The sequence below is a fragment of the Drosophila rhopaloa genome, unplaced genomic scaffold (genome assembly GCF_018152115.1).
Source record: "Drosophila rhopaloa isolate 14029-0021.01 unplaced genomic scaffold, ASM1815211v1 contig_115, whole genome shotgun sequence".
Taxonomy (NCBI): domain Eukaryota; kingdom Metazoa; phylum Arthropoda; class Insecta; order Diptera; family Drosophilidae; genus Drosophila; species Drosophila rhopaloa.
The window spans coordinates 1714391-1739127 of NW_025334990.1; the positions used below are offsets into that span (position 1 = coordinate 1714391).

At 40.6% G+C, this 24737-nt stretch overlaps 4 protein-coding genes across 4 annotated transcripts in view; 1 reads left to right on the top strand and 3 right to left on the bottom strand.

Moving 5' to 3' along the window:
- LOC108052784 (BMP-binding endothelial regulator protein) overlaps window positions 1–12543 on the bottom strand; it is a 30262-nt gene extending 17719 nt beyond the window's left edge. Inside the window, exon 1 of the mRNA XM_017135272.2 lies at window positions 11735–12543. The gene's annotated coding sequence lies outside the window, so the exon portion shown is untranslated. The remainder of the gene's footprint in view (window positions 1–11734) is intronic.
- A 5360-nt stretch (window positions 12544–17903) lies between these two features.
- LOC108052768 (TM2 domain-containing protein CG10795) lies at window positions 17904–19018 on the bottom strand. The gene is made up of 2 exons (XM_017135242.2): window positions 18552–19018; window positions 17904–18491 (listed from the first exon to the last, which is right to left on the bottom strand). The coding sequence occupies exons 1-2, from the start codon at window positions 18818–18820 to the stop codon at window positions 18215–18217; spliced, it is 546 nt and encodes a 181-aa protein (XP_016990731.1). The 5' UTR covers window positions 18821–19018; the 3' UTR covers window positions 17904–18214.
- Window positions 19019–19419: 401 nt separating this feature from the next.
- LOC108052769 (selenocysteine-specific elongation factor) lies at window positions 19420–21172 on the bottom strand. Its single transcript, XM_017135243.2, has 2 exons — window positions 20867–21172; window positions 19420–20809 (listed from the first exon to the last, which is right to left on the bottom strand). Exons 1-2 carry the CDS (start codon window positions 21123–21125, stop codon window positions 19530–19532), a joined length of 1539 nt encoding a protein of 512 aa, XP_016990732.2. The 5' UTR covers window positions 21126–21172; the 3' UTR covers window positions 19420–19529.
- A 277-nt stretch (window positions 21173–21449) lies between these two features.
- On the top strand, window positions 21450–24550 carry LOC108052792 (probable peroxisomal acyl-coenzyme A oxidase 1). Its single transcript, XM_017135285.2, has 8 exons — window positions 21450–21934; window positions 22019–22181; window positions 22247–22539; window positions 22658–23063; window positions 23121–23627; window positions 23682–23787; window positions 23853–24008; window positions 24075–24550. Exons 1-8 carry the CDS (start codon window positions 21799–21801, stop codon window positions 24333–24335), a joined length of 2028 nt encoding a protein of 675 aa, XP_016990774.1. The 5' UTR covers window positions 21450–21798; the 3' UTR covers window positions 24336–24550.
- The last annotated feature ends 187 nt before the right edge of the window (window positions 24551–24737 follow it).

The window sequence follows — 24737 nt, forward strand, 5'->3', positions numbered from 1 at the left end:
GATCCCGGCCATTCCGACTTATATACTGCGTGCAAAGGAAAGAAGGGTGTGTGCAAAGTTTCAATTCGATATCTTTAAAACTGAGAGACTAGTTCGCGTAGAAACAGACAGACGGACAGACAGACGGACAGACGGACAGACGGACAGACGGACAGACGGACAGACGGACATGGCTATATCAACTCAGGAGGTGATCCTGATCAAGAATATATATACTTTATAGGGTCGGAGATGTCTCCTTCACTGCGTTGCACACTTTTGACCAAAATTATAATACCCTCTGCAAGGGTATAAAAATTAAAAACATAAGGTCAAAATGAAATACATATTTTTTAGCCAGCAAAATTATGAAGCATCTGACTTGGAAATATACTTAGGTATTTCCGCCAATCTTTAGGCCCCATATACTTCCCGGTAATCGGTATTTGTCATACCTACCGACCTGATAAGCCTAAGCTCATGTTGGACTATATATACATATGTAGAGCTCTGAATAATATGTTAATTTCTGCACTTGATAACGAGGCACACACATGCGAAAAGTAGCAAATGCAGCGATCGACTACGTGACGATCGGTTCAAGTGGTGTTGTTGTGCCCGCTCCCTGCGATTAGGTGCAATTTGTCAAGCGTCTCATGGTTGACAAGGACAATGCAAATCAAAAGTGGGAACTACTACATATGTATACTATATGGTACGTATGCCTCATTAGTTTATTTTACTGTTTCTAGGAAATGGTTCTTTGTCCGAATACAAGAATTAGATGACTTTGATAAAGTGGAGGTCTTCAAATTAATCACCATTGAGAATTTGTTTGCTCAGGAGGAGGAGGAGAAGGCAAGTCGCAGTTTTCCGCGGAGATTATGTAACAGCGAGCTTCAATGTCGCCGTGATTCCCCATCGCTCAACTCAAGAGCACTCTTTAAGTGCCATTCCAAATACAATTCTTGATTCTGGTCAAGGGCCCGAGCTCGAGTTGATTTCAATTGGATCGCCTGGGTTCTCGGCTTATCGTGTGGGTTCATTGTTCATATTTTAATGCCCATGGCGATGATGATCGTGCCACATGTATGCACTGTACGCAATTTCCAAATCGCCAAATCAGTCGGCCTTTTCAGCTGGGGTTAATGTGCGATTGAGTGAATGAGTTGAGAAATCGTCTGCGACCGGGGCTTGGGCTGGGTTGGTTGATGGGGCCTAAGGTTGATCCGAAAATAGCCAAGCAATAGTGGGAATTAGCAGGGCATTTAATTTGAGGTCCAGTTCCTAAGATCTCGGCCCTCTGTATTATTCTGTAATGTGTGTAATTGGGGACCCGGCGGCGGCATTACATGAGTCAGACTTAGACGATGTCGTGCCAATTAAAGTGGCCGAGGGCCAGTGATTATGGGCTGGCGTTGGGGTTTCTAATGGTCCCGACATGGCGTCAACCCAACCGACAAGGCCTGGGCAATTAAGCGAGCTCGGGGTTGCGCTGCACTTCAACTGCAGAAAATTGGTTAGGGTTCTGGGTTCTCAGTTCTGGTTTCTCGGCTCCCGAAAGGGTTATACGCATGGCGCGCAGACGGCGTCTAGACGGGGCCTCTAATGATCGGCGGTAGGTATGTATATGCATAGTATAGTGTGCTGTAGTGTAGGGTAGTATCCTCCAGTCCCGTCCTTATCACACTCTCGCCATCGCGAATTCCACTTAAAAGCCCGGCTGGCCTGCCTCCTGCCAATTACCTTCGGAGTGGACCATGTCGCTGGCTTAATTCAATTAACAGCGGAATGCCTACGACTTACATACAACCTACAGCCACATGGCCATTAAGCCCCGAGATCAGTCGTAATCCCCCGCAAGCGGCGCCAAAAAACCCCAAAGACTTTGGCAAATCATGCAAATTCCACAGGCCAACTACAAGACACGACTCCAGCCTCGGATCTCGGATCCAAACTCCCCGCTGATTCCGATCGCTGCCTGGCAACTAATTTCAATGTATTTGCATATTGAAGTCTGTTTGCCACAACAATGAGATGGCTAAAAACGCACATTTGTCAAATGGCAGGCGCTTCGGGGCAAGACGGGCTCGGGATCTCAGCTTTATTTGGTACAATTCCATCTGACAGAAACCGAAACCAAAACCCAAACCCAAACCAAAGCCAAAACCAAAACCAAAACCGATTACAGCTGCAGCCCAGATGAAGACAAGGCCCAGACCCAGAGCCACATCCATGACGTTGACGATTGCCCAAGACAATGGGCCAACAACGAGAGTTAACCAATTTCGTATGCCGCAAGGGGACGGGAAAGAAACGAATGCATCGAACGACATAATAAAGTCACAAGCCAGACAAACGTATAAAAGCTAACAAAGCTATTAGCCATCATCATCATCATCATCGGCTTCATCGATGGGGCCCAGCCCAACTGCGGAGTGCCAGGACCACAGTGAATACCGACCTCAAACTGGTCCTGTCCTCCGTCTTCCGCCGACTTCTGCCCTCCCGATGGGGTAATGCGTTTTTAATAGCGTTCGAATCACTGCCAAACCGAACAAAAAGAACAGGACAGGACAGAACGGAACGGAATCGAGCCGAACCCAAATATGCCGGAATAAGTGCTCTATAAAAGTCACACGTCATATAGTTTAATTAAATGAGATTTCTTTGGAAAGCTAACACGTAACCGGAGCTTTTTTCTATGGAAAGAGATGTCTGTCACCTGCTTGATTGAAACTAGTTTTCCTTAAATTTAAATATATTTTCAATCAAATGAACAGAGAGTTTTACAACTAGGTTAATGAAAGTGGCTTCTTTTCAACTCTATAGCTTTTCCTAAAATAAATTAGATATGAGGCACATTTTTAAAAGTGTATATCAGATTTCATAACTTTTTAGTTAATTTTTGACAAATATAATAATAAGCATTGTGAAATTTATAATTACATATGTTATAAATATTTTTTATGGAATTTCTCATCAAATGAAAAGAGATATTTACTACCGTTTAATTCAACTAAAGACGTTTAATTCTTCAATGTATTTGGAAGTTACAAGTTATTTAATGCCTAATTTTCTTTAATAAAAAATATATTTCCAATCAAATAAAAGAAAGAGTTTTTCCTAAGGTATGAATAAAGAATTAAGAGTTTAGTTTCAAAAATGTATTTCATAAGCTGTAGCTGCATTTTAATTGCCTAATTTAGTTCTGCTTAAAGATCACAATAAGAACCATTTTAACGATTGAAATTCATATTTTTCGATCTGCAAAATCTCTATTTATGGTTTTATCAGCATAAGCCATATAACTCATTGCCGATTTTGGAGCCGCCACCGGATTACTCCAATCCTTTGCCGCTTAGTCACCCCAGAATCTCGGCCGATACTTGGCCATATAAGCACTGCCGAAGTCTCTGCACAAACTTGTCATGGCCATGAATCATGGATCATATGAAATGATTTTTATTATTCTTAACTGCTCATTGGGTTCGGTTTGCAAATTATTAATAAACTCGGGGCAAATATGGTGGGGGAAATGTTGGACGAGGGGGGATGGACGTTAGAGTGCGGGTGCTGGCTTGTTGAAATTTGAGTATTATTAGCGAATTTACCGCAAAACCTATAAATAGCCAAACAGAACCATTAATTGATACACAGACACTGGTAGCCTTTGTGGGAGTGATTATCTGTGTTTCTGGGGCCAATCCAAAGTCGAACTTTTGTGGAGATCTAAAAAATGCGATCAAAACAACAGTCGAAATTCCATACAATTTTTATTGTGCAATTATTTGGGCGAAAGTTAATCAAAAAACTACGTATACAAAATATTCGATGCCTTCTTTTTGTTGTGTTCAAAAAAACCGGATTTATTGATCGAAGATGAGGCTGTATAGCTGTAAACAATTTTTTAGAAACAACCAACCAACGGACCAAACAAAAAAAACAGAAAAAAGAAACAACAAAACAACAAATTTGAGCAGACGATTTACGGGAATTCCAGCGAGTGACGTGCGAAACCCGATTTTATGATATTTTTGTTGTGGTTGTGAATTGGTAGCCGCTTCTGGCACATTTGTTTAATGACAATCTCAGAAATGCCAGAGAAAAAATATACAAATTCTCGGAAACTGCTATCAATTATTACCGATTTTTATCTGAACCGGAAAAACAAAAGTCGCTGCAAAACTTTTTCTTCAATTCGAAGATATTTTGATTTGACTTAAGAACTACTTCGGATTGACATTCTTTTGTTTTTTATATTTTTGCTTATAGCTTGATGTTACATATTATAATTAAAAAAGCTTTATTAAAGTGTGTATTGTTATAAAACATCTTATTTATAAATAATACAAATGAAATTGCAGCTCGATTTTTTAAACTTTTACTTGATGAAAAAGGAAAGTTTTATTTCATATTACTTTATGTTTTAATTCTTTACACAACTTTGCTTAATTTAACTTAATGATCTGTTAAGAAACTAAAAATCCTTATATTTTATTAAGAGTGTTGTATAAATAAGATATGAAAATATTATTTTTAATGCAAGTGAATTATAAAAAATAAGCTGCCACTGTAAACATTATGAAGGGTATTTCACCTTCGGCAATCGATCTGTGCGGAATGCTTACAAGTTTCGTTTGATACCAGCAATCAAAATGGTTTTCACAGGCAAATTTATTGATTAGCACGCAAATGCGAATTGTTTGAATATTTTCAGTTCTGCTTTGTGGCCAAGACAAAATGCCCGGGGTGTTGGCCGAAGGGGAGTTGAATGGGACAGGTGCCGGGGGTAACACTTGGGCGCCACAGCCAGTTCTGTTCCGTTTTGCTCGACTCGAAATGATTCTGCTGACGATATTTCTGTCGCTCGGCTCTGCTGCTGCTTGAAATTCGATATGGCCATAAAAAATATTACCTCTATATGCGGGCTGCGATGCGATCGGCCGTGCATATGGCACACTACATTCCGCAGCCGTGATTCAGTTCGCCCCTGGAGTCTAGACTTCCGTTTCTTCCTCTTCTTTGCCAGTTCGTTTCTAGAGTCTTTCGTTCTGGGTTCGTTGCCGGAGTCTTTCGTTCTGGGTCCGTGTTTCGTGTTTGGAGATCGGTTATCGGTTAATGTGCCTGTTAATTCACTTTGATGTGCTCATATATCTTGGCTCTACGATTTCACTGCTCGGCTCTGACATGCAATCGCCGGGGAAAAGGGGTCCCGTGTGACAACTCGCATGGGAGTGCAGTTGCACTTGATCAGCTTCGTCCGCTCTTGATAGCCTCTCGACTGGTTGTTTGTTTATTTGTCGATTTGCTCGGTGTCGTGACGTTGAACCTGCCACAAAGACGGGCAAACGATGCTCCGAAAGTGTTAATTCAATTACAGCAACGCTGCCAAACCAAATCATAGCTGCTCCAAATTGTAGTGACAAGTCGAAGCTAATGAACAGATCGATACTTGACAGCGGGGAAGCATTATTTGCCTTTCGAGGAAGTTACACAATCGGAAATGGTTGTGTTGTGGTTTTTAGCTCTGAAAAGTTTACAGCAGTAGCCTAATATTTTTCAATTTCATATAATACATTAAAGGTTCTGATTATACTGTTAAGGGTACCACCAGTATTCTAAATATCATTTTTGATTTTTGGGAATTAATCAAAAGAATATAACATTTTGGCTTTGGTTCCTATTAAATATTCTGATTGGAAATATGCAATATGCATATCTGGTTCAAGATAGTTGTCAATGCAGTTTTTGTAGTTCTTCTTTTTTTGTAATAAGTGTTGTTTTTAGCTTAATAATATTTCAAACCAGCTTTTATTTTAAGAGATGTCAATTCAAGAGCATAGTTTTCCAAAACCATTTTCCCAGAAAGACATAATCTCCTCACTCATAAACATTTACTATATTTTGTTTGTGTTTTCATTGTTATTGACGTACAGAAATGGAGGCCCGCTAAACTCATATAAATTAGTCTGTTTATGATTGGAGTGCCGGAGCAGCAGCATGAACGTCAGCGTTGATTTGAAATTAACATATGATTATCACAAATTTTGCTTCCATTTTTATGGGCATCGCAGTGTTTTGTTTTGTTTTCTTACAAGTTTTCATGGACTTTGCATAGGAAATACATAAATGCACATTAATACATTTACATACAAATGAGCAGAGCAGCGAAAAACTAAAAGCTTGAGGATTCTCTCTGCCATCTGCATAATTTGTGTGAAATTGCGACTACAAATTGCTCATCTTAACCCTCGTCGCATTTTGACAAAAAATGTATAAAACTGCTTAGACTTTGGCTTGCGGAAAGCGATTTGCGGGATTTATGTGTGGCGGACCCCAAGCGCCACACGAGCGCTGTTATCAAGGTGCTTTACTACTCCCATTACCAGATCCCCTGTCCGCGAACATAAATATATATATCGTGCTTTATGCTCGTGTGAGCCCGCATATATATCACCGACAATTGAAATTGTTTGTTCCCAGCGAATCGCTGAATCCGCTGCCAAAACGCGGCTGACATTGTCGGACTGCCTGCCAAGGCAATAAGAATGAATGTTAGTAAATAAATAAATATTGTAAACAAATGTTCATTTTTTGCTGGCTTGGCATATGTACAGCTGGCTGTTGCTGTAGTTGCCATAGTTGTTGTATCGCTGTATTTGCTGTTGCAACAAATGAGCTTGTCAAGTTAAATGGCACGCACCAAATGCTGTCAGCGAGGTTGCAAACACACAGACTTAGATACGGATACCAATACACATGCCCCGGCGTTGCCGCCATTTTGTCTGGCTGCACTGAGTAAATTGTTGCAATTGCTGACTGTAAATAACCCGCGCACAATGTGGCACAACACGGCGTATTAGTAATCTAGTTTATTTCTGTACAAAGCAGCGCTGCAGGGGAAGGTAAGGGGCTTCTGGAGGGTTGGCGCTGGAACAAAGTCTGAAAACTTTTATTTCCTCCCCGTACGCCACATTTCTTTGACCAACTTATAAGTTAGGACTCAAGTTTCGAACTGAAAACTCTATTTACGGGTGAAATAACTTGATAGAATGTTTGGAAGCAACTTGTTTGTAATATAAAGGATTTTAATTTACTTAATAAAGCAGAAATCTATATAAGAATTAGAATATTTATTGATTGGAAGATTAATTAAATAAGAATAGTAATTAATATTTTAAAAATCAAAGTGCATAAAGAATGCGAAAATCATTTTTAAATGATTAACAACATCGTAGAGTTATTCGTTTTGTAAGGGGTAATTAAAGTCAACTAAATCCCAACTATAAACGTCATGTAGTTAATTACAAATTACAAATCCTACAATAAAAGTGTCATGCGAACTGATAAGAGATAACTTATTAGGAGGTAAAACAAGCAGATTGTTTATCCATAAAAAACTAAAGCTGAAAGTGCGAAATCTTTTTGCAAACATTCCAGCGAGCTATTTCGTCTAATTGCTCATACTAATACTGGGTCTAACAAATATACTCGCCTTTTTGTTAAACAATTTAATTTAGATATTTTTTCTTAACTATGAATAAATATTTTATCATTTTGTAAATAAAGATATCTATGTTTTAATGACCCTACTCTTGTGAAATTCTATCTGAGGTTAAGAGAGATTTACCCATTTTTCCATTGATAGTTCTCCCTCTGTTTTTCAATGGTCCTCCACATAGTGTATTTCAATACCCCTCGAAATACTCCACTAATCGCCAAAGTACACGCCGTTTAGTCTGGCACAACCAGAGCGGAGAGATCTGGTAAAGGGACATCGGGGGAAGTCTATTTTTAATATCTTATCAGGGAATTTTTATTAGCTGTGTATTGTTCTGCAAATATTAATTAGTTTCTGTGATTGTACAACAAAAAGGGAAATTGCTGTAGTACTTTTATGTGTGCGAGTGTTTGGGTTGCGTGTCATGGCGAAATTATCATTGGTTTTGTGACGCAGAAGACCCCTTTCCTTCGCTGGGTTTCCTTTGAATCGTCAGGGGGCTGGTGAAATTGCAATCGACAGACGCTGCGATGACGCATACTTTTTCCCATCGCCTGCGAGTGTGTGTGCGTGTGGGCCTAGACATATGGCGACAAAGAGGCTGACGTCATCAGCCATCCATCTAACGGGGAAATGGAACTTAAAATGGGAAACAGAGGCTGGCAGACGGAGAAACTACCCCCGAATGCGTGTCAAGACTTTGGACTTGGACCCACCGAAGTGGGCACTTGGCCCACTTTGTACAGCTGCAACACACACACACACACTCGCCACAGTTCAGCGACAGCAGCAACATCTCAGTACGGCAGCAACACCACAGAGACAGCAGCAACCTCTCTGTACGGCAGCAACATGTCCCACAGCCCCACATCCCACGCAGGCAATTAAGAACGCGACTTGGCTATTGGGTTACACTTAAACTTCACTTTATTCGTTCGGTTTCGTTTTGTAGTCAGCATTTAAAATTATTTATTAGAAGCAACAGTCGGACAGGCCGTGTCGCAAGGGGGAGGGGGGCGTATCAAATGTTTTGCTTTTTGCTTCTCAGTCTTTTTTTCGCTCGCTCTTCGGTCTTCTGTTTTGGGTTTTGCCAAAACGAAACGAGCCAAGCCGGCTTGTTTAAAAAAGGGGGGCTTAAAAGGGGGTTTTAAAGAGGGGCGCCAAGGGGGGTATACATAGGTGGCTAGGGGTATCTCCTATAACGTCTGGCGCTTGGCGACAGCAATTTACCTTTAAGCGAATGCAAAAGTATGCGGAGAGCCGCAGAACAAGCGGCGGAAAAAGTAGTCGCAGCCACACAATTACCCCACTAGAAGAATTCTTCGCAGAACGGGAATCGGTAGCCGGGAGTTGGGAATCGGTGCTCTATAGCTGGACCATCTCTATAAATAAGCTAAAAGTCGCTGGCCGAACCAGCTGAACCATAAATCATAAGCAGACGCGCGAGTGTCGAGTTATTATGCGATCATATTTTAATTGCCGGATTATTATTATGCAGGCAGTGCCCGCAGACCCCGATCCCGCCAGCCCCTCCCCCTCGGCAGCATAATCAAGTCCAGCAAACAAACAAAACACCTGCAAAGCCACCAGTTGCAGTTGTAGTTCGCCTCTCCAGGTGAGTGTGCGGATACCAGATCGCTGGGCTGGAGTGTGTGGAGCAGACCAGAAGACCCGCCGAAGATTGCAGACCGCAGATCGCGGATCGCAGACCGCCTGGCTCTGTGCTTGGACAGGTGCGTGAACGTGGCCAGCGGGAACGAGAGAGAGTTGCAACATGAATATTGTCCAATGGCTAACCCGTGCCGAACTAGGAATGCTCTGGAAAACGATACAACAGGATGTGAGTCCTTAAACGACCCCTTTAACTCCGTTGAGCAAGTATATGATTTTGGAAAACTTTTGGGTCACATTTTTGTAAGTAAACCTTAAAAAAGTATCGTGAACATATTATTGAAAGGATCTTAAAATAATTTTTAAGAAGGTCTCATATTTACATTCAAGTTCTACACTACATCATAAATTGCTAAACCAATGAACTATATGATGTAAAATAGTACAATTCTAAAAAATCAACACAAATTTTAAGTATTTTAATAGTCTTTTTCCTAAGTCAAGATAAATTGAAACCTAGTGTCACCTCAGATTTGTTGTCACTTGCAAGTAGAATACTCCATCTTATAACTTGAAATGATTTATAAGTACTTTTTCAAGATTACTCAAGTCATTAAAATCCTAATATGATTTAAAAAATACTTTTCTATGGGAAGACATCGTCATCTAACTATTTATGAACTTCTTTTAGCACTTCGAAATAAATGCAAGACATAGTAAAAGTACTATTTTAATCATTTATGTCTCAACCCCTGTAAAAGTTTTAAAAGGATATAAATCTTTCAACATAAACTTTTCTTCTACACATGTTAGTTCAAAAGTTTCCCAACTAGTTTCCCCCGCACATTTGCCCATCCTCACTGCTAAGCAAACAACATCATCCACTTCAATTACCCTTGATCCAAGGGTATAAACACATAGTTTTTGAAACCAAATTCACATGCAGCTCGTAGTTGTAGTTGCAGTTGTTATTGTTGCTGATGTTGGTTGGTGGGCAGAAGGGGCAAACGAGTTGGCCCCGCCGCCTATGTATGTGAGTTGTCAGTTGGCAAAACTGGTATGGTTGCATTTTTATTATAAAGCGAACAGAAACAACAACAAAAAGCGACACCTAGGCAGTACGGGAAAGTCCGTCCGTTTGTCTTTGCCACTGCAACTGGGGATCAGGGATAGGGGATTGTGGATCGGAGGATCGGGGACCTGGAATGGGGACTGTCATCCACGGCCTGGTGTGTCGCCTGTTTAGCCGAGTACTCGAACTGCTAGTCAGACGTCTGTTCTATGGACATTTCATGGACATGCCGGCGCACATTCATATTAACCCATGTAGCTTTGGCTTATTCCCTCCCCCGCCCCAACGGATCCCCCCTGCAATGCGCAGTTATTACCAGCATTATTTACACAGAGACAAATTCACTTTAAATCATTAAATCTATATGAGATCATATAAAATAAATACAATATTGAAAAGGAATCAGGCAAACAAGGAATCAAAAAAGTAAGCGGAAAATTTTAATCAAAACATGGTTTTGCTCTAGAGAGAAATATCTTTAAGCTGAGGTAGGCCACTTTAATTTGATCGGACAACGAATTTCAAAACAGTTTTTTAGTTTAACAAATTATAGTTATATAGATTCAATAATAACATGTCCAGAGTGATTTCATTTCTTGCTGTGCATGCTTTATTGGCTCTTCTGTTTGCGTTTCGGCTTGTGTCTTTGCCATCTTCATTGCCCCAGGAGTCGTAATTTGTATTTGCGTCCTTCTGGCAGTCTGTCCTCCTAATGAGCCAGTTTATTGTATTCGCTATTGTTGTCTTTTTTCCCTAGGATAATACTTTTTATGGGTTTGGCGAATGTAATACAGGAAATTGCCAGCGATTAGCTTAGTGACAATTCAAGCTGCAATTGAAGTTGCAGTTGCAGCTGCTGCAGTGATTTATCAGTCGTCTCTGACAGTTGGCCAGTTTATCTATATATCACCGGGAGATATTTGACACATCGTTACTAATTGGTTAAACAATATGTCTCAACGGTGATTCATGCCCGGCAACAGATAAAGTGTTGTGTGCATATATCCAATCTAAGATACTTTGTTTAATCACTCACTTAGTTGGGAGCTGTTAAGCGGCTCAAAGTCAGTCCATATCCGAAATACTTAGAACGCCTCAATAGTTTTCGAATTTATTCACGAATAAATTGTTGTCAGGCAATTAAATACAACTGTGAATTTCCGCCTTACAAAATGCTATGCAAATGTTCTTTATTAATTGCTTGCCAGGCAATCAAACACATGTTTGCTTATTCGTAATTTGATCAGCTTTTGATTTTGAAAGTCTTAATGCTTGGCTGTAATAAATTTGAAAAGAGCGAGACGAGAGCGAGTGTTAAATGTGATAATAGAATCCAAACAATTAAACAATTTTCGCAAAATGTTGAAACAACAAAGGCAGATAGCACACACGTTCGCAGATACACACAGATAAGTGAAATGTTTATATGTTTCGCATTATAATAAAACAAAATCGCACTTGGCAATATAGCAACAAAGAGCAGGAAAAACAAAAACAAATCGGGGAATCAGGGAATCAGGGAGAGGCAGAGATTAATTACAAAGGAAAAGTAGAGACGCAAAGTTTACCCGTAATTACACTTCCAGATTTCCAGATGAGGTGCTGGTGGCAAGAAATCGGCGGCGGTAGAAACAGAATCGAAAATTAATTATGCTTGACATGTTGCCAGCGATCATCAGTGTTGTTGTTGTTTTGCTTGTTGTTGCTCTCGTCTTGTTGTGGTTTTTGCTGCTACTCGGGCCGATATGAATCGCATTTTCAATTGCCTGGGCTTGGGTCTATTTTATTTTGCGCGTAAAAGAGGGAACTACGCGATTGGAAAGAGACGGGGGGCACTTAGAACTCACTGGCGCATAATTTATTTGAGCCGGCGCGCGCCTTTCATTTCAACTTCCATTTCAATTTCAATTTGATTGCGAGTACTTCGATTCGTTTGCCACAGATTACGCATACGCCACGTTGTGCGCGCCCGCCGTCACTGTCAAAGGTTCAATTTCACGCTGTGCCGCAATTGCAATTTGCATTCAATTCAATTCAATTCAATGAAATTGCGCGCCAATTCACCGGGCCTACTGGAAAACGCTCCCAGCAAGTGGAAAACGACGCATTAACACACGCAGAAAATCAAAAAATCAAGCTAAGCCCCGCATTAAGCTCTCGACGCGATGATAACAAATGTCTTGTATGTTGTTGTGTAGTTTATTTGCATTCAGACGTATTTTACGAGTGTTACGATTGAAATTACGCTTCGAACGATCGTCGGCGGTGACTCGGCGAACGTGAAAATCGCGCGCGAGTTTTCCCATATAACAGACGGATTTTCCTGGCCAGCACTTCGAAATTTCGAGCCACTCTCGAGCGTTTTTCAAAATCGCACCGCTCGCCGGCGCAGCTAAACGAGAACTGAGAAAACGCTGCGACCTGCTCGACTTGCTCGGCACATTGTCTTCGCTCGGGTTCGCGCTCGTGCCGACGAGCCGAAGTTAAAGCAGCGCTGCAACGGCGCAGCGGCAGAGGATTGGGGCCTTCTTGGCTTGATTTTTTGGGGGCTCGCACTTTGCTCCGATTTTTCTGGGTGGAAGAAATGGAACCGGGGGCCGATTGGAGAAGGGGTAGAGGGCTGCAGACAAACGCTCGTCGCTTTTTCGCTAATTAGCTGCACCGAGGAAAATACAAAGAATATTATATTCACAATAATATTTAAAGTTGTTGACTTATTTGAATGTAATATATTTATTTAAGAATAAAATACCTTGTCAAAAATGTATATGCTAAAAAAATAATATTTAAAATGTCTAAAAATATAACTTTTATCCGAAAGATTTTCTAAAAACATTTTTTAAAACTTACTTCGTCGATTAAAATGGTTAAACAGATATTTTTAATTTCTGCAAAATATATAAAGATTTTTTAAAACCTATTCCATTTACTTAAAACCTATACTTTGTCAAAAAGTGTCAAAAAGATATTTTAAATTTCTGCAAAATATATAAGAAAATGCTTCGTTCTGCATCTATCTAAAATGGGTATTTCTTAAACAACTTTCTAGGAAAATTAATAATCATGGACATAATTATAATCTACATAATTGCATAATATATATGATTTAAATTGTACCGCTATTGTAATATTTTTATGAAGAATTTAAAAAATGTTAATTAACGTAGTTTTATGTGTTTAAGTTTTCAGAAGTATAAAAACTATGATATACCGTGAATTTTGAGCTGCGGTAACAATTATATTCAATCGACTTCAAAGGCGCAACCCTCAAAAATAGCAATTGAAATCGAATTTCAATCTACATTCACACATTCCTCAGCGAAATGAACACCTTGGCGGTGGCAAGGTGTTAACAAGGCGAACATGAGAAGAGCCCCCACCGCCCAGCGCATCAACACACCTTAGTAGTGAGCAACTCAATTCAATACGATTCGATTCCGGGAACTTTTGCCAATTAGAATTTGTCAACTGGCATTCCGCGCTGTCTGCCTCGACTTCTTTGTTTTGACACCTCCGCGTGCCTTGGGGCTCACGTAGGGTATTTTCCCCGTCTGATAACATTCCCGTAGTATCGATTAGATTATTTGTCACTCGAACCATGAATGAATTGAAGTTCAAATGTAGGCGAACAGGGCTGATTAGATCAGTGAGTGTCAGGTGAAATTGGCAGACTTTGAAATCAATGAAAGTCAGGTGAAATGAAAACCTTAAAGGTAAATAAAGGGAGTACTCAAAAAAAAATTCTAAGTGTATCATTAATTGTAAGTGTAATTTCACAAACCTAAGCAATAGCAATGATTCATTTTTATTGTAAGCAACGCCCAAACAGTTAAATTATTACGATTACGAACTAAGTTATTGGGAATTTAAGGGAAAGTGATAATAGAAATCGGTCGGATACTTTTTTGTACAGCCAATCTAGAATGAAAATATTAAAATGATTCAAATTAAGTTAATAAATTTGGTAAAACTGTAAATTTTAAAAATCAGAACACATTATTCATTTATATTTAGTGTTTAAATATTTTCCTTTTAGTTTTTTGATCAACACTTTGCCGGCACTTGACCTAGATTTGTCAAAATTGTTTATTACTAAGAAAAAAGGGCGCAACAGCAACCCTTTATTTAAATAATAAAATAAAATATTCGAGAATAGTAAATTTATATATTAAATATATTATACAGATTCACTAATTCAAAATCAATTGGATATGTATATTTTCATTTATGTAAACATATAAAAACATATTTAAAATAAGATTTATATAAAACTTTCAAGTAGGATTATATGCAAGACCTATCTGTTTTGATAATAATCACATGTCCAGTTATACGAATTGTCAGGTGTCAGGTGTAGTTCTTGTGAAATAATCTTATTTATGAGTACTTCTAAGGAACGAAGTATGGATTTTGAGAATAGGCTAGTTTTTTATATTCTTTTAATTATTTATAAATTCTCGAATACTCATAAATTATATGTCGGTTTATCATCAATTAATCGATCCATCACATGAAATGAAAGGATCGATAAATTTCTGAAGAACTCTAAAAATTATATTATGGGGCGAAAATTTTTTGTTTTGTAATTTTACCAAAAATCGGAAGCAATTTCTTTCCCACAATGAATGAATCCATTCATTTCAATCCCTAATGCTGCCGTGACTGCAACTTGCATTTGCAATCCGAAATGTGTCTTATGGCATTTGTCTCGGATGCGATAATAGCACTTAAAGCTCTTAAATGCATTCTGCAGATGAGACAGCATACAAATGGTGCTGAGAGATCCGAGGCCCTGGGATAATTCACACTTAACCCGCGGCCAAATCAAACTGCCAGGCATTTGACATTTATGCGGTGGTTTTTTGGAAAAGCTGCAGCGGCACGCTAGGAAAATGCCACGGAGTTGCAGCTGAGCTGGAGATGATTTATGCACTCATTGTATCTGTAGTTGTGGCTGGAAAATTGCAGTTATCACGAACGAAACTCGGCTTGGATTATGGTTTGGTTTCGGTTTTGAGCCCAGCTTTGGCTGAGTGCGGTTTCCCAGGCCGTGGATTTTGTCACTGGAGGTTGCCCAGTCATTATTTATGAGGCGAACGGTGCAATATGCAGCCAGGTGGGAACCGTGACGCAGTCTGTAAAATTAAATAATTGCGTTTCATTAAATGCCGTTTGCTATTTGCATAGGTTCTCCTCTCTTGTAAACAAAGTGCAAAGCAATTTGGCATAAACGTCATCGGGTCGAGTGGGCGGTGGTGGAAATCTGAGAATCCCGCCCCACAATTTTCCACGCCACTTGAGCGTAATTAAGCGTTGAGCTTCTAAGCACTAAGCAAATAAGAAACCCGTCGAGCGTCTCCACTCCAGCCCCACCCCATTTTGCCCGATTATCCACAGTCTATATGCTATATAAACGATACGGAGCCGATGCTATTTTGATACTGGCAAATATTTGCAATTGGCCAATATGTGACTCGGTCGCTATTTTGGTGGCTATTTCTGGAGGCGAGTCAGGTGAGGATAATCCCAATTTAAATAACCCCAGCTTGGCCGGAGTTGTGAAATAGTTTGCGGCCAGTCAGAGAGTCAACAATCTCTGGGAGATCTGGGCGATGTCGGGACTCTGGGCATTTTCCATAAGGTTACCACGCGCACAACAAAAACAAACAGCCAGCTTACAAACAAGCTGCTCAAATTTCCCTAATGGCGCAGAGTTCATTTGCCTCAAGAAAACGAAACAGTAAGCGATATGTACATATATCGTGTCCAAAGATTCGAAGAATGGCATCAAGGAGCAAAAAGCAGGGGGATGTCTGCGGACAAAGATCAAGTGCTGCACAGAAAAAATTCGTAAAATAATGTATATTTATAATGTATATTTATTTATAATGTATATTATTTATAGTTTGAACACTAAATCGAACAAAATCACTTTAATATAGTAAAATAAATGAAAATGAAAAACTCAAATCAATCAATAAAAATAACAAAATAAAAAATCCTAACAAAAATATTTCTCAGACATTGTAAAAAATTCATTTTTGTAATTCTTTGAATTGTTGAACTCCGTTTAAATATCCTGTTTAAAGGATACGTTTAACCAAAACATTAGATATTGTGAAAGAAAATTGTACTACTTTTTTTAAATAATTAAATATGAACTTTCTATAATGAATAGATCTTCTGTTTATATTTTAATAATCTAGAAAAGGTTTTATTAAATACACTTCATATTATATGCATCATTAAATAAATATCATCAAGTTCATGGTGATCTTATTTTTTGTCCGTGTGCTGCCCCTCTTTACCGCCTTTTCAACCCCTCCCCCCTTGATGTTTACACAGGCGGCACGACTCTCACTCTGTAATTAGGTGTATCCAGTGGACGGATCCACTACGACATATCAACAACACATTGTCAACTTCTGGCCGGGCTAATTGAAAAGCTCTTCTCGACATGTCCACTTGTCTACATAACAATAAAGTGGGCGGTGGGCGTGGCTGGGGTCAGTGCATTGCCAATTCAAGGGGGGATGGGATGTGGGCGTGGCAATTGTATAGTATTACTTGTCTGGGCCAACGCTCAACAATACCGCATTTCTACACAGTTTTATGCACATTGAGTGGCTCTAAAACTGTTTGGTAAGAAGTTGAAGAGGCGCTGGGTAGCACTATCGCAAATATTTCCATTGAAACACCCATGTAGTAATTTTAATGTATCAGAAATACCCTACCTAAATAATTATTTTCATATGCTTTTAAATTATGTTCTCAAATATTATAAATAATATATACGAATCCAATTTTTAAATATAGTGATAATAGCACCAATAGATCTGTAAAAATTTCGTTAAATATTGTTTTGGTAAAATGTTGTTCAGCCCTTATATTGTTGGAAGCAGTGTTTTTGAGTATTTAAAAATCATTATTTTCTTGCTTGATTTCAAAAAGATATTCAAGAATTAATGAACCGGCTTAAATACGAAAATACTTTTAGGAAACTAAATTTTTAAAGCCTATTGACAATAGTAACTTAAAAACGTATCCAGGAATATTTTTTACGTTAACTATATAACTCACTTATTACCCATGATCTCAAAGTTCTTCTGTTTTATTTTTTCTAAAACATACCCTATGTATTGCACCTGCTATACAATTTTTAAACAAATTTAGATTTTCTTTTGACTTACAATAAATGATTTTAAAAACCCGCATGGCATGACATGGAACCTTACCGGCCAATCATTACATTTGCATGCTATTCGCAACACTCACCCATTTCAAGATAAAACTCAACTTGATCTTAATTGAGAGCCTAATTAAAACGCATCGAATTACAGGCGACCCCGGCCATGCAATTAAATTCGAACAACTCGCCGGCTGATGCGTCGCCTCTGATAATTTCGGAAATGCCAATCAGATGAAAGGGCCAGCAGAGCAAATGTTTTCCGAAACGATCCTCCTTTCGTCTCCCCGCCGGATTGCCCGGTTTGTGCGTTCTCCGTCGATTTGCTCTGGCGTCTGAGCGTTTCGCCGGTGAGTCAACAACGTCAACAAGGCGGGATGTCGCAGGCGTTGTCGTTTTTCTGTTCTTTTGTTGACCAATCTCTGTCACGCCGAAAATGTTAGCGAGATCAAAGTACAAGTGGGCCAATTATATTGCCAAGAAGTGCGATTGTTCGACTGCCGACTGGCAGAGCCAATCCCGCTGTGGATATGAAAGGAAATCACGGCAGACTGATTAAAATCGTTAGTTATATTGGCAAACAATTTGTCTATGCGGCCTATACAATTACACAGTTGTAGAGTTGTATGAGGGACCATGTACAGTGGTAACTAAGACTAAACAATGCAACTTAGGCTACGCAAATGAGGGTGGCAACAATCTTTACACTTATCAACTAGGGTACGTAATGCACTAATCAGAGTCTCGATCCGAATCGGAGTTCCGCAGTCGTTGCTTATCGTTAGTGTCATAAGCCGTACTTAAGGTATAACAAGGACTTAACGTGATCTACTGTACACCAGGCGCTGTGCCGCCTTAACCATCACCAGTCGTCCCTGGGCAGCCGATAGGTCATATTATCGCTGCGGACGATGTGGATGCCGGCTCCGTAGTAGGGTATCACGTAGGCGGAGCCATCCGCCGGACCAACAACCTGCAGGGCAATTAGCACTATGTCGATCAGCTGGCCCAGGAACATGCCGCCGAGGGTGCAGAACTTGAGGAGGCCGATGCCCGGGTAGCCCAGGTAGAATCTATCCACGCCGAACATGCCCAGAAAGACGGAGAGCAGCAGCGTGGTGTCCAGATGATAGCCGTTTCTGCAAGGAACAAGTTTTTTTTAGGAGATTGGTTATTTTAGAAAGCCCAGCTATACCCACGTCCACTTGCAGGGTATTTCCCGACTGAAGGTGGCATTGCCCGTCTCCGTGCAATTGATCTCGTTGGCGGCGATGCACCAGACGCGGGCGCGCCCCTCTTTGGTGCATCCGGCCAGCTGCTGCGTCCGCGGATCGATCTGACGTCTCCCGGGATCCGGACACATGAACTGGCCCATCATCTGCAGCTCGTTGCAGTCGACATTGATCTGGTGGGTTCCCTTGGCAAAGAAGAGGAGGAGGAGCAGCAGCGGAGGCAGCACTGGAAACATTGGTGGATTTGGCCTCTTCGGTTGGCTGGAATGGTGGTGCGGATTTTGGCGGTGGCTCTTCGACACGGGGACTATTCGTTTTCGTTTCCGATTCGATGTTTTGTTTGTTGCAACAAAGTGAAGCGGCAGGCACCAAAATTGTTGTTGTTTGGACTCATTGGCATTTGGGATTAGGGCAGTGTGACCGCACTGAAAGTGGGAAGATATTCTGCTCTGTGCAGAGTACTAAGAGTATACCAAAAATGTTATGTCTGTGTGGTACTAAAAATATACCGCAAATTTAAAGTACAAAAATAACAGTGTTCTGTAGCGTGACATCTGTTAAAAAAGCATTTATGATATTTAATTTAAAACGGCAGCTAATTATAAAATGTTTAAAGCCAGCAAGTTCAAATAACAAGTAACGATAACACATAAAAACTATACAAATTTCATTTGTATATATATTAGATTCAATAGACAATATCTCAAAACTAATTCATAAATTTATTAATTTAAATTTATCCAGAAATGAGTTTGGTATTTACTTAATTTCATAAGGAAATGAAAAGACAAATTAAATTGTGCATGGGCTTTATCAACAATGGGTCACTTTCAAAATATCAATATAAGATCACTAATTTATATTAATTTAACATGTAAAAACATCTTAATTAGAAAATCTATGCCCTCTTTTGCGGAATATTTGAATTAAACTAAGCTAAATTTGTCATTGAATCAGGCCCGCCTGTTTATTAAATACATACTTCTTACAGTTAAGTAAAACCTGTACATTCTTAACATTGGTTATTGTTTCGGGTAATAGAGCATCCTGAAATATTATTGCCACTTTGGAGGTCTGGCCAAAGGTTCGATCAATGCGACCCTTTTCTCCGGACGATAGCTCTATTAACTTCCCCACGTACAAATCGCGTTTGGCCTCTTTTTTGAACAGATTTTGAACAATCACTTCGTTGGCATTCACCACTCGCTGAATACTTCCAACTTTCTGTTTCCGCTTAAAGATGCGCAGCTTTGGAAGTTCCACATGTATGTAGTTGGAGCTCTGCGTCTGCCAGGCGATGCGTCCCCAAAAGGCTAATCTGCAGCTGCTACTATGGACATCCATGTCCAGTTTAGAGGCAATCAGCGTTGAATTTGGGGGCATCAGTACAGGGGTTTCAAACTGTAACAAAACGTAGATCACTTCGGTGGACTTAACCTCTGCAGGCTGAACTTCCTCCACATACTCATACTCCTTGTCCAGCTGAAACTCAAGTGATGCATTATCCCCGTCTCGAAACAAAGTAACGTTAGCCATCACAGTGTCATGTCCCACTGATATGTGTAGTTTGCTTTTAGATTTGATTGACTGTCTGTAGTAGCGTATTGGTTTGAGCTGCAGGCACACGGCGTAGATGGGTCTCAAGTAACCTGGCTGGGCAATTACACCGCGTTCCATAAGCTTGGCATTGAACTGGGTCACACAAAGGCCGATTCGATCGCCCATTGAGGCACTAGACACGTTCTGATGGAACATCTGCATCGATTTCACTTTCCTTTGCTCACCAAGAGCTGGCAACTCTATCACATCGTTTACGTGAACTTTTCCCTGGAGCAGGGTGCCCGTGCAAACAGTTCCCTGACCTTTTATTCCAAAACAATGGTCAACGTACATCAACAGTGGGTCAGTTACGTTTCTGTCCGGCTTGAAAAAAGCCTCTATCAATCCGTTTCGTAACTCCGGAATGTGTGTTCCTTCAAGAGCAGACACTGCGTACATAGGCACTTGGCCACCAAAGCTGGTGGCTTCCAAAGTCTTCGACAAACGCGACCGGAGCTTCTCCAGCTTTAAAACTCTCTGATCCGCTGGGTAAACATCTATTTTGTTGATTACTACAATTAACTTTTTCTGTAGCAATTCGCCAATAATAAGGCATTCCGCCGTTTGTGTTTGTATGCCCTTTTGGGCGTCTACCACGAGAAGCATGAGATCAATGATCTGGGCTCCTACAATTGGAGATGATTAATAAACAAATATTAAAAATTACAAATCCTTTTAAGCACCTCCTATAATAGTGCGTATTAGACTTGCATGGCCGGGACAGTCCACGAAGGTGAACTGGAGTTGCTCTCCTTCAGGGAAACTGGAACGGGCATCAACCAAAAGTCCGCTGAAGCCCAAATCCAAAGTGATTCCTCGCTCCACCGACTGGGGATTCTTGTCGAAGGATGCTGTGCTGGAAATGGAACTCAAAGCCTTGGCCAAAGTGGTCTTTCCGCTGTCCACATGTCCGAGGAGTCCAATATTAAAGTTTATGGGCATTTTTTGGCAACAAAAACCAAGACTGGTAACAGCCTGGACCAAAACAATCCAATTGAGATGGTAGACTTCCGATAGTCATGAAACCGATAAGCATTGTCTTAGTTAACAGATAGGTATTTTCAAGTTTAACAGTCATTGTAATTAACATCAGTTAACTATTAAACATTTATAATGACTTAAAATATATTTAAATAAAAAGGTGAAAAAAGTTCACATATAAAATTGAAAAGTAGAAAATAGGCATTTTTATGTTCTTAAAACATAAACAATAGTTTCTATCGATGTTCCATGTTAAGCACGATCACAAGTGATCTAAAAGTTGTTATCAGTTTACTAATTTGAGTTATAATGAACCATCAAAATTTGTTATGGTATCTAAACAACTTGTAATCTGTGTATACAGGCTTCTTATCGCGTTGATTAAGCAGAAAGAAGTAAACATACGATGAAAAATGGACCTACGATCCAGTGGTTACCAAGATAACTGTTGCACAAATGCTGAAAAACCCACTTAGCCACTCAAGCACTCGTCGAAACGAAAGAGCGAAGTTTACAAAGTTTGATGACCGTTTTCACTTTTATTTATTGAGTGACACCGGCCGTTTGGAGCTCAGTCAACAATAAGTTCTCTTGGCGCGCAGTTCGCAGTTGTCTTTCCGTATATCACATCATAATGACCACATCCGTTATCCCCACTACCGTTAATCCCGACCTGCAAAAGGAACGCGATGGAGCGAGTCTTAGCAGTGAAGAATTCGCGGCCTGGTGGGCTGGAGGCGAGGAGACTCTAAAGTTCAACCGCGGCGTTCGTAAGTCCATAAAACTAATAATCGCTATAATCAGTGAAAAACAACTCGAGGGTCATGCTGACTTTGCTTTTTTTTCTCGGATAGGTAGTTACCTGCAAAAGGATGTGGATGTGCTGGAGATGCTGCAACTGCAGAACAAGTCGCATGAGGAGATCATCGAGTTTTCCGTTAAGGGAGCCATTGAGGCGGCTAAAAAACTGAGACGCCTGCAGGAGGAGCGTAATCCTGGCGGAGTCGATTACTGGCCGTGGGTGTTTCTTTTCATTATTCCATCGAGCATACTTCTTATTGCTAAATACGGTAATTTTCCAGAAAACTGTACGACCACCAAGTGATGTGGGGTCTCGTTCCCGGTGGTAATCCCTTTGGCGTAATGTATGTGATGCTGGTGAAAGCTCTTCAGGCTCAATGCACTCCGGAGCAGTACGAAGACTTTGGTAAGCGGCTGGAACGCTTCGAGATTTGCGGCACATATGCCCAAACGGAACTGGGCCATGGAACCTACCTGCGCGGACTGGAAACCCGGGCTGACTTCGATCCCAAGACAGATGAATTTGTACTCAACACCCCCAAGATTTCCTCCTACAAGTGGTGGCCTGGAGGCTGTAAGTTTTATTTTACCTTTTTACTGGCTTAGTGAGATTTTTGTTGTGTTATTCTAAGCCCAAACATTTTACCTCAATTTTATTTACCGAATTACATATCTTTTTCCACATCTATTAGTGGGTCACAGTTCCAACTATTGTCTGGTGATGGCTCAGCTGTATATCGACAACAAGTCAAAGGGCCCGCATATGTTCTTTATACAGGTGCGCGATGAGGAAACCCACGAACCACTGCCTGGCGTCCACATCGGTGACATTGGCAAGAAGATGGGTTTCATTGGGGTCAATAATGGCTTTCTGGGCCTGAAGGATGTGAGGATTCCACGGACTCGCATGCTGATGCGACATGCCAAGGTCAACGCTGATGGATCCTATGTTAGTAGTCCTACGAATGTGCTGACCTACTTTGCCATGGTGCGCACGCGCTGTGTAATCGCCTACAATAATGCGATGATGTTGGCAGTGGCTTCCACTATTGCCACTAGATACTCAGCTGTTCGTCGCCAAAGTCCCATAAATCCCAAGTAAGTTCATACCAAAGACGATATATAAGTCAAGTCAACTCAACCTTGGGTTTTCAGGGAACGCGAGCCCCAGATCATGGATCACGTTACGCAGCAAATGAAGCTTTTCCCGGAGATTGCCACCAGCTTGGCCCACCGGCTGGCCAGTGACTATCTGTGGAACCTGTACGATGTGACCATTAAGGATATAGAAAATGGAAAGTACGAGCGCCTGCCGGAGCTGCATTCCCTGTCCTGCGCTTTAAAAGTTACGTGCTCAATGGATTCCGCCGTTGGCGTGGAGAGATTGCGTTTGGCATGTGGAGGACACGGATACCTCATCTCGTCCAACATGAGCAATATTTACGTCAATGCCACTGCAGCCTGCACTTACGAGGGCGAGAACACAGTGCTGCTCTTGCAGATCGGTCGCTTTTTGATGAAAACCTGGCGATCGGCGCTGAGTGGAGCTCCGTTGGCACCCACCGTTCGCTATCTGGCCGAGGTGCAGAAGAATCCGGACTTCGGCAAATGGTCAGGCAGCTGGGAGAACATGGTGAAGGCCATGCAGTATGCAGCCGCCAAGTGAGTTAGATTATTATTAAATTTTAACCATTTTTGACTTGATTTCCATTGCAGTAAGACACGCTTGGCTTTCAAGAGCCTTTCCAACCGTCTGTCTAGGGGCGAAACCGAGGAGAATGCGGCTAATCATACGGGCATTGAGTTAACCCAGGCAGCCGAGGTTTGTTTGCTGAAATAGCTTGGACTTTGAAATCTTGATTTCTAAAACCTACTTTTTTACCTTAGCTCCATGGACGCGCCTTTGTTTTTGCCTCTTTCACCGCTGAGGTAACTGGTCCCAAATCTAAAACCCGCTCGGCGTCGCTTAATCGAGTCCTGGAAAACCTTTTGGAGCTTTACCTTGTCAAGGAGACTCTTAATCAAATGAGCCACATACTCAGGGTGAGTTAGAACTTATAAATAATATATGTTTGGGTTAATACTTTAATATAATTTTCCCCTTTGCAGTTCATTGAATTGACTGATACGGATCTCACGCGGCTGCAGGAACGTTTGGAATCCGTGCTTACTAAACTGCGACCCGACGCTGTGGCTATTGTGGATGGCTTCGACTTCAGTGATCTTCAACTGAACTCGACTTTGGGCTCTTACGATGGCAATGCCTATGAGCGTATCTTTGATGCGGCCCTCAAAAATCCGATGAACCAGAAATCGGTGCCAAAGTCCTTCAATGAACTCCTTAAACCCTTCATGAAGTCCAACATCTAGGGCAAATCACATTTTTATATCTATTCTAATCAAATTTTATCTATTGGTGATTTACGTGTTCATAACATGTTTTGTTATTATTTATGTAAATATTCTTCTTTAATAACATGGTTTGTTGTTATTTATGTAAATATTGCTCTTTTATAATATAGTCTCAATATATGCCACTCTTTCACTGAACTCTTTGCTAAGCATTAAAGTTTACTCTTATTTTAGTTGTGTGAATCAGCTTTCTCTTTTAATGGGGTAACCAACATGTATAGTATTACTTCTTTAAGTCGTTTATTAACATTACGAGAATACAAAAAAAAAACAAAAACATATGTTTAATAAATTGAATTTTTAAAAACCCTCTTAGGGACATATTCTTAAGTAGTTAAACTTTGCAAATATAAGCCCACT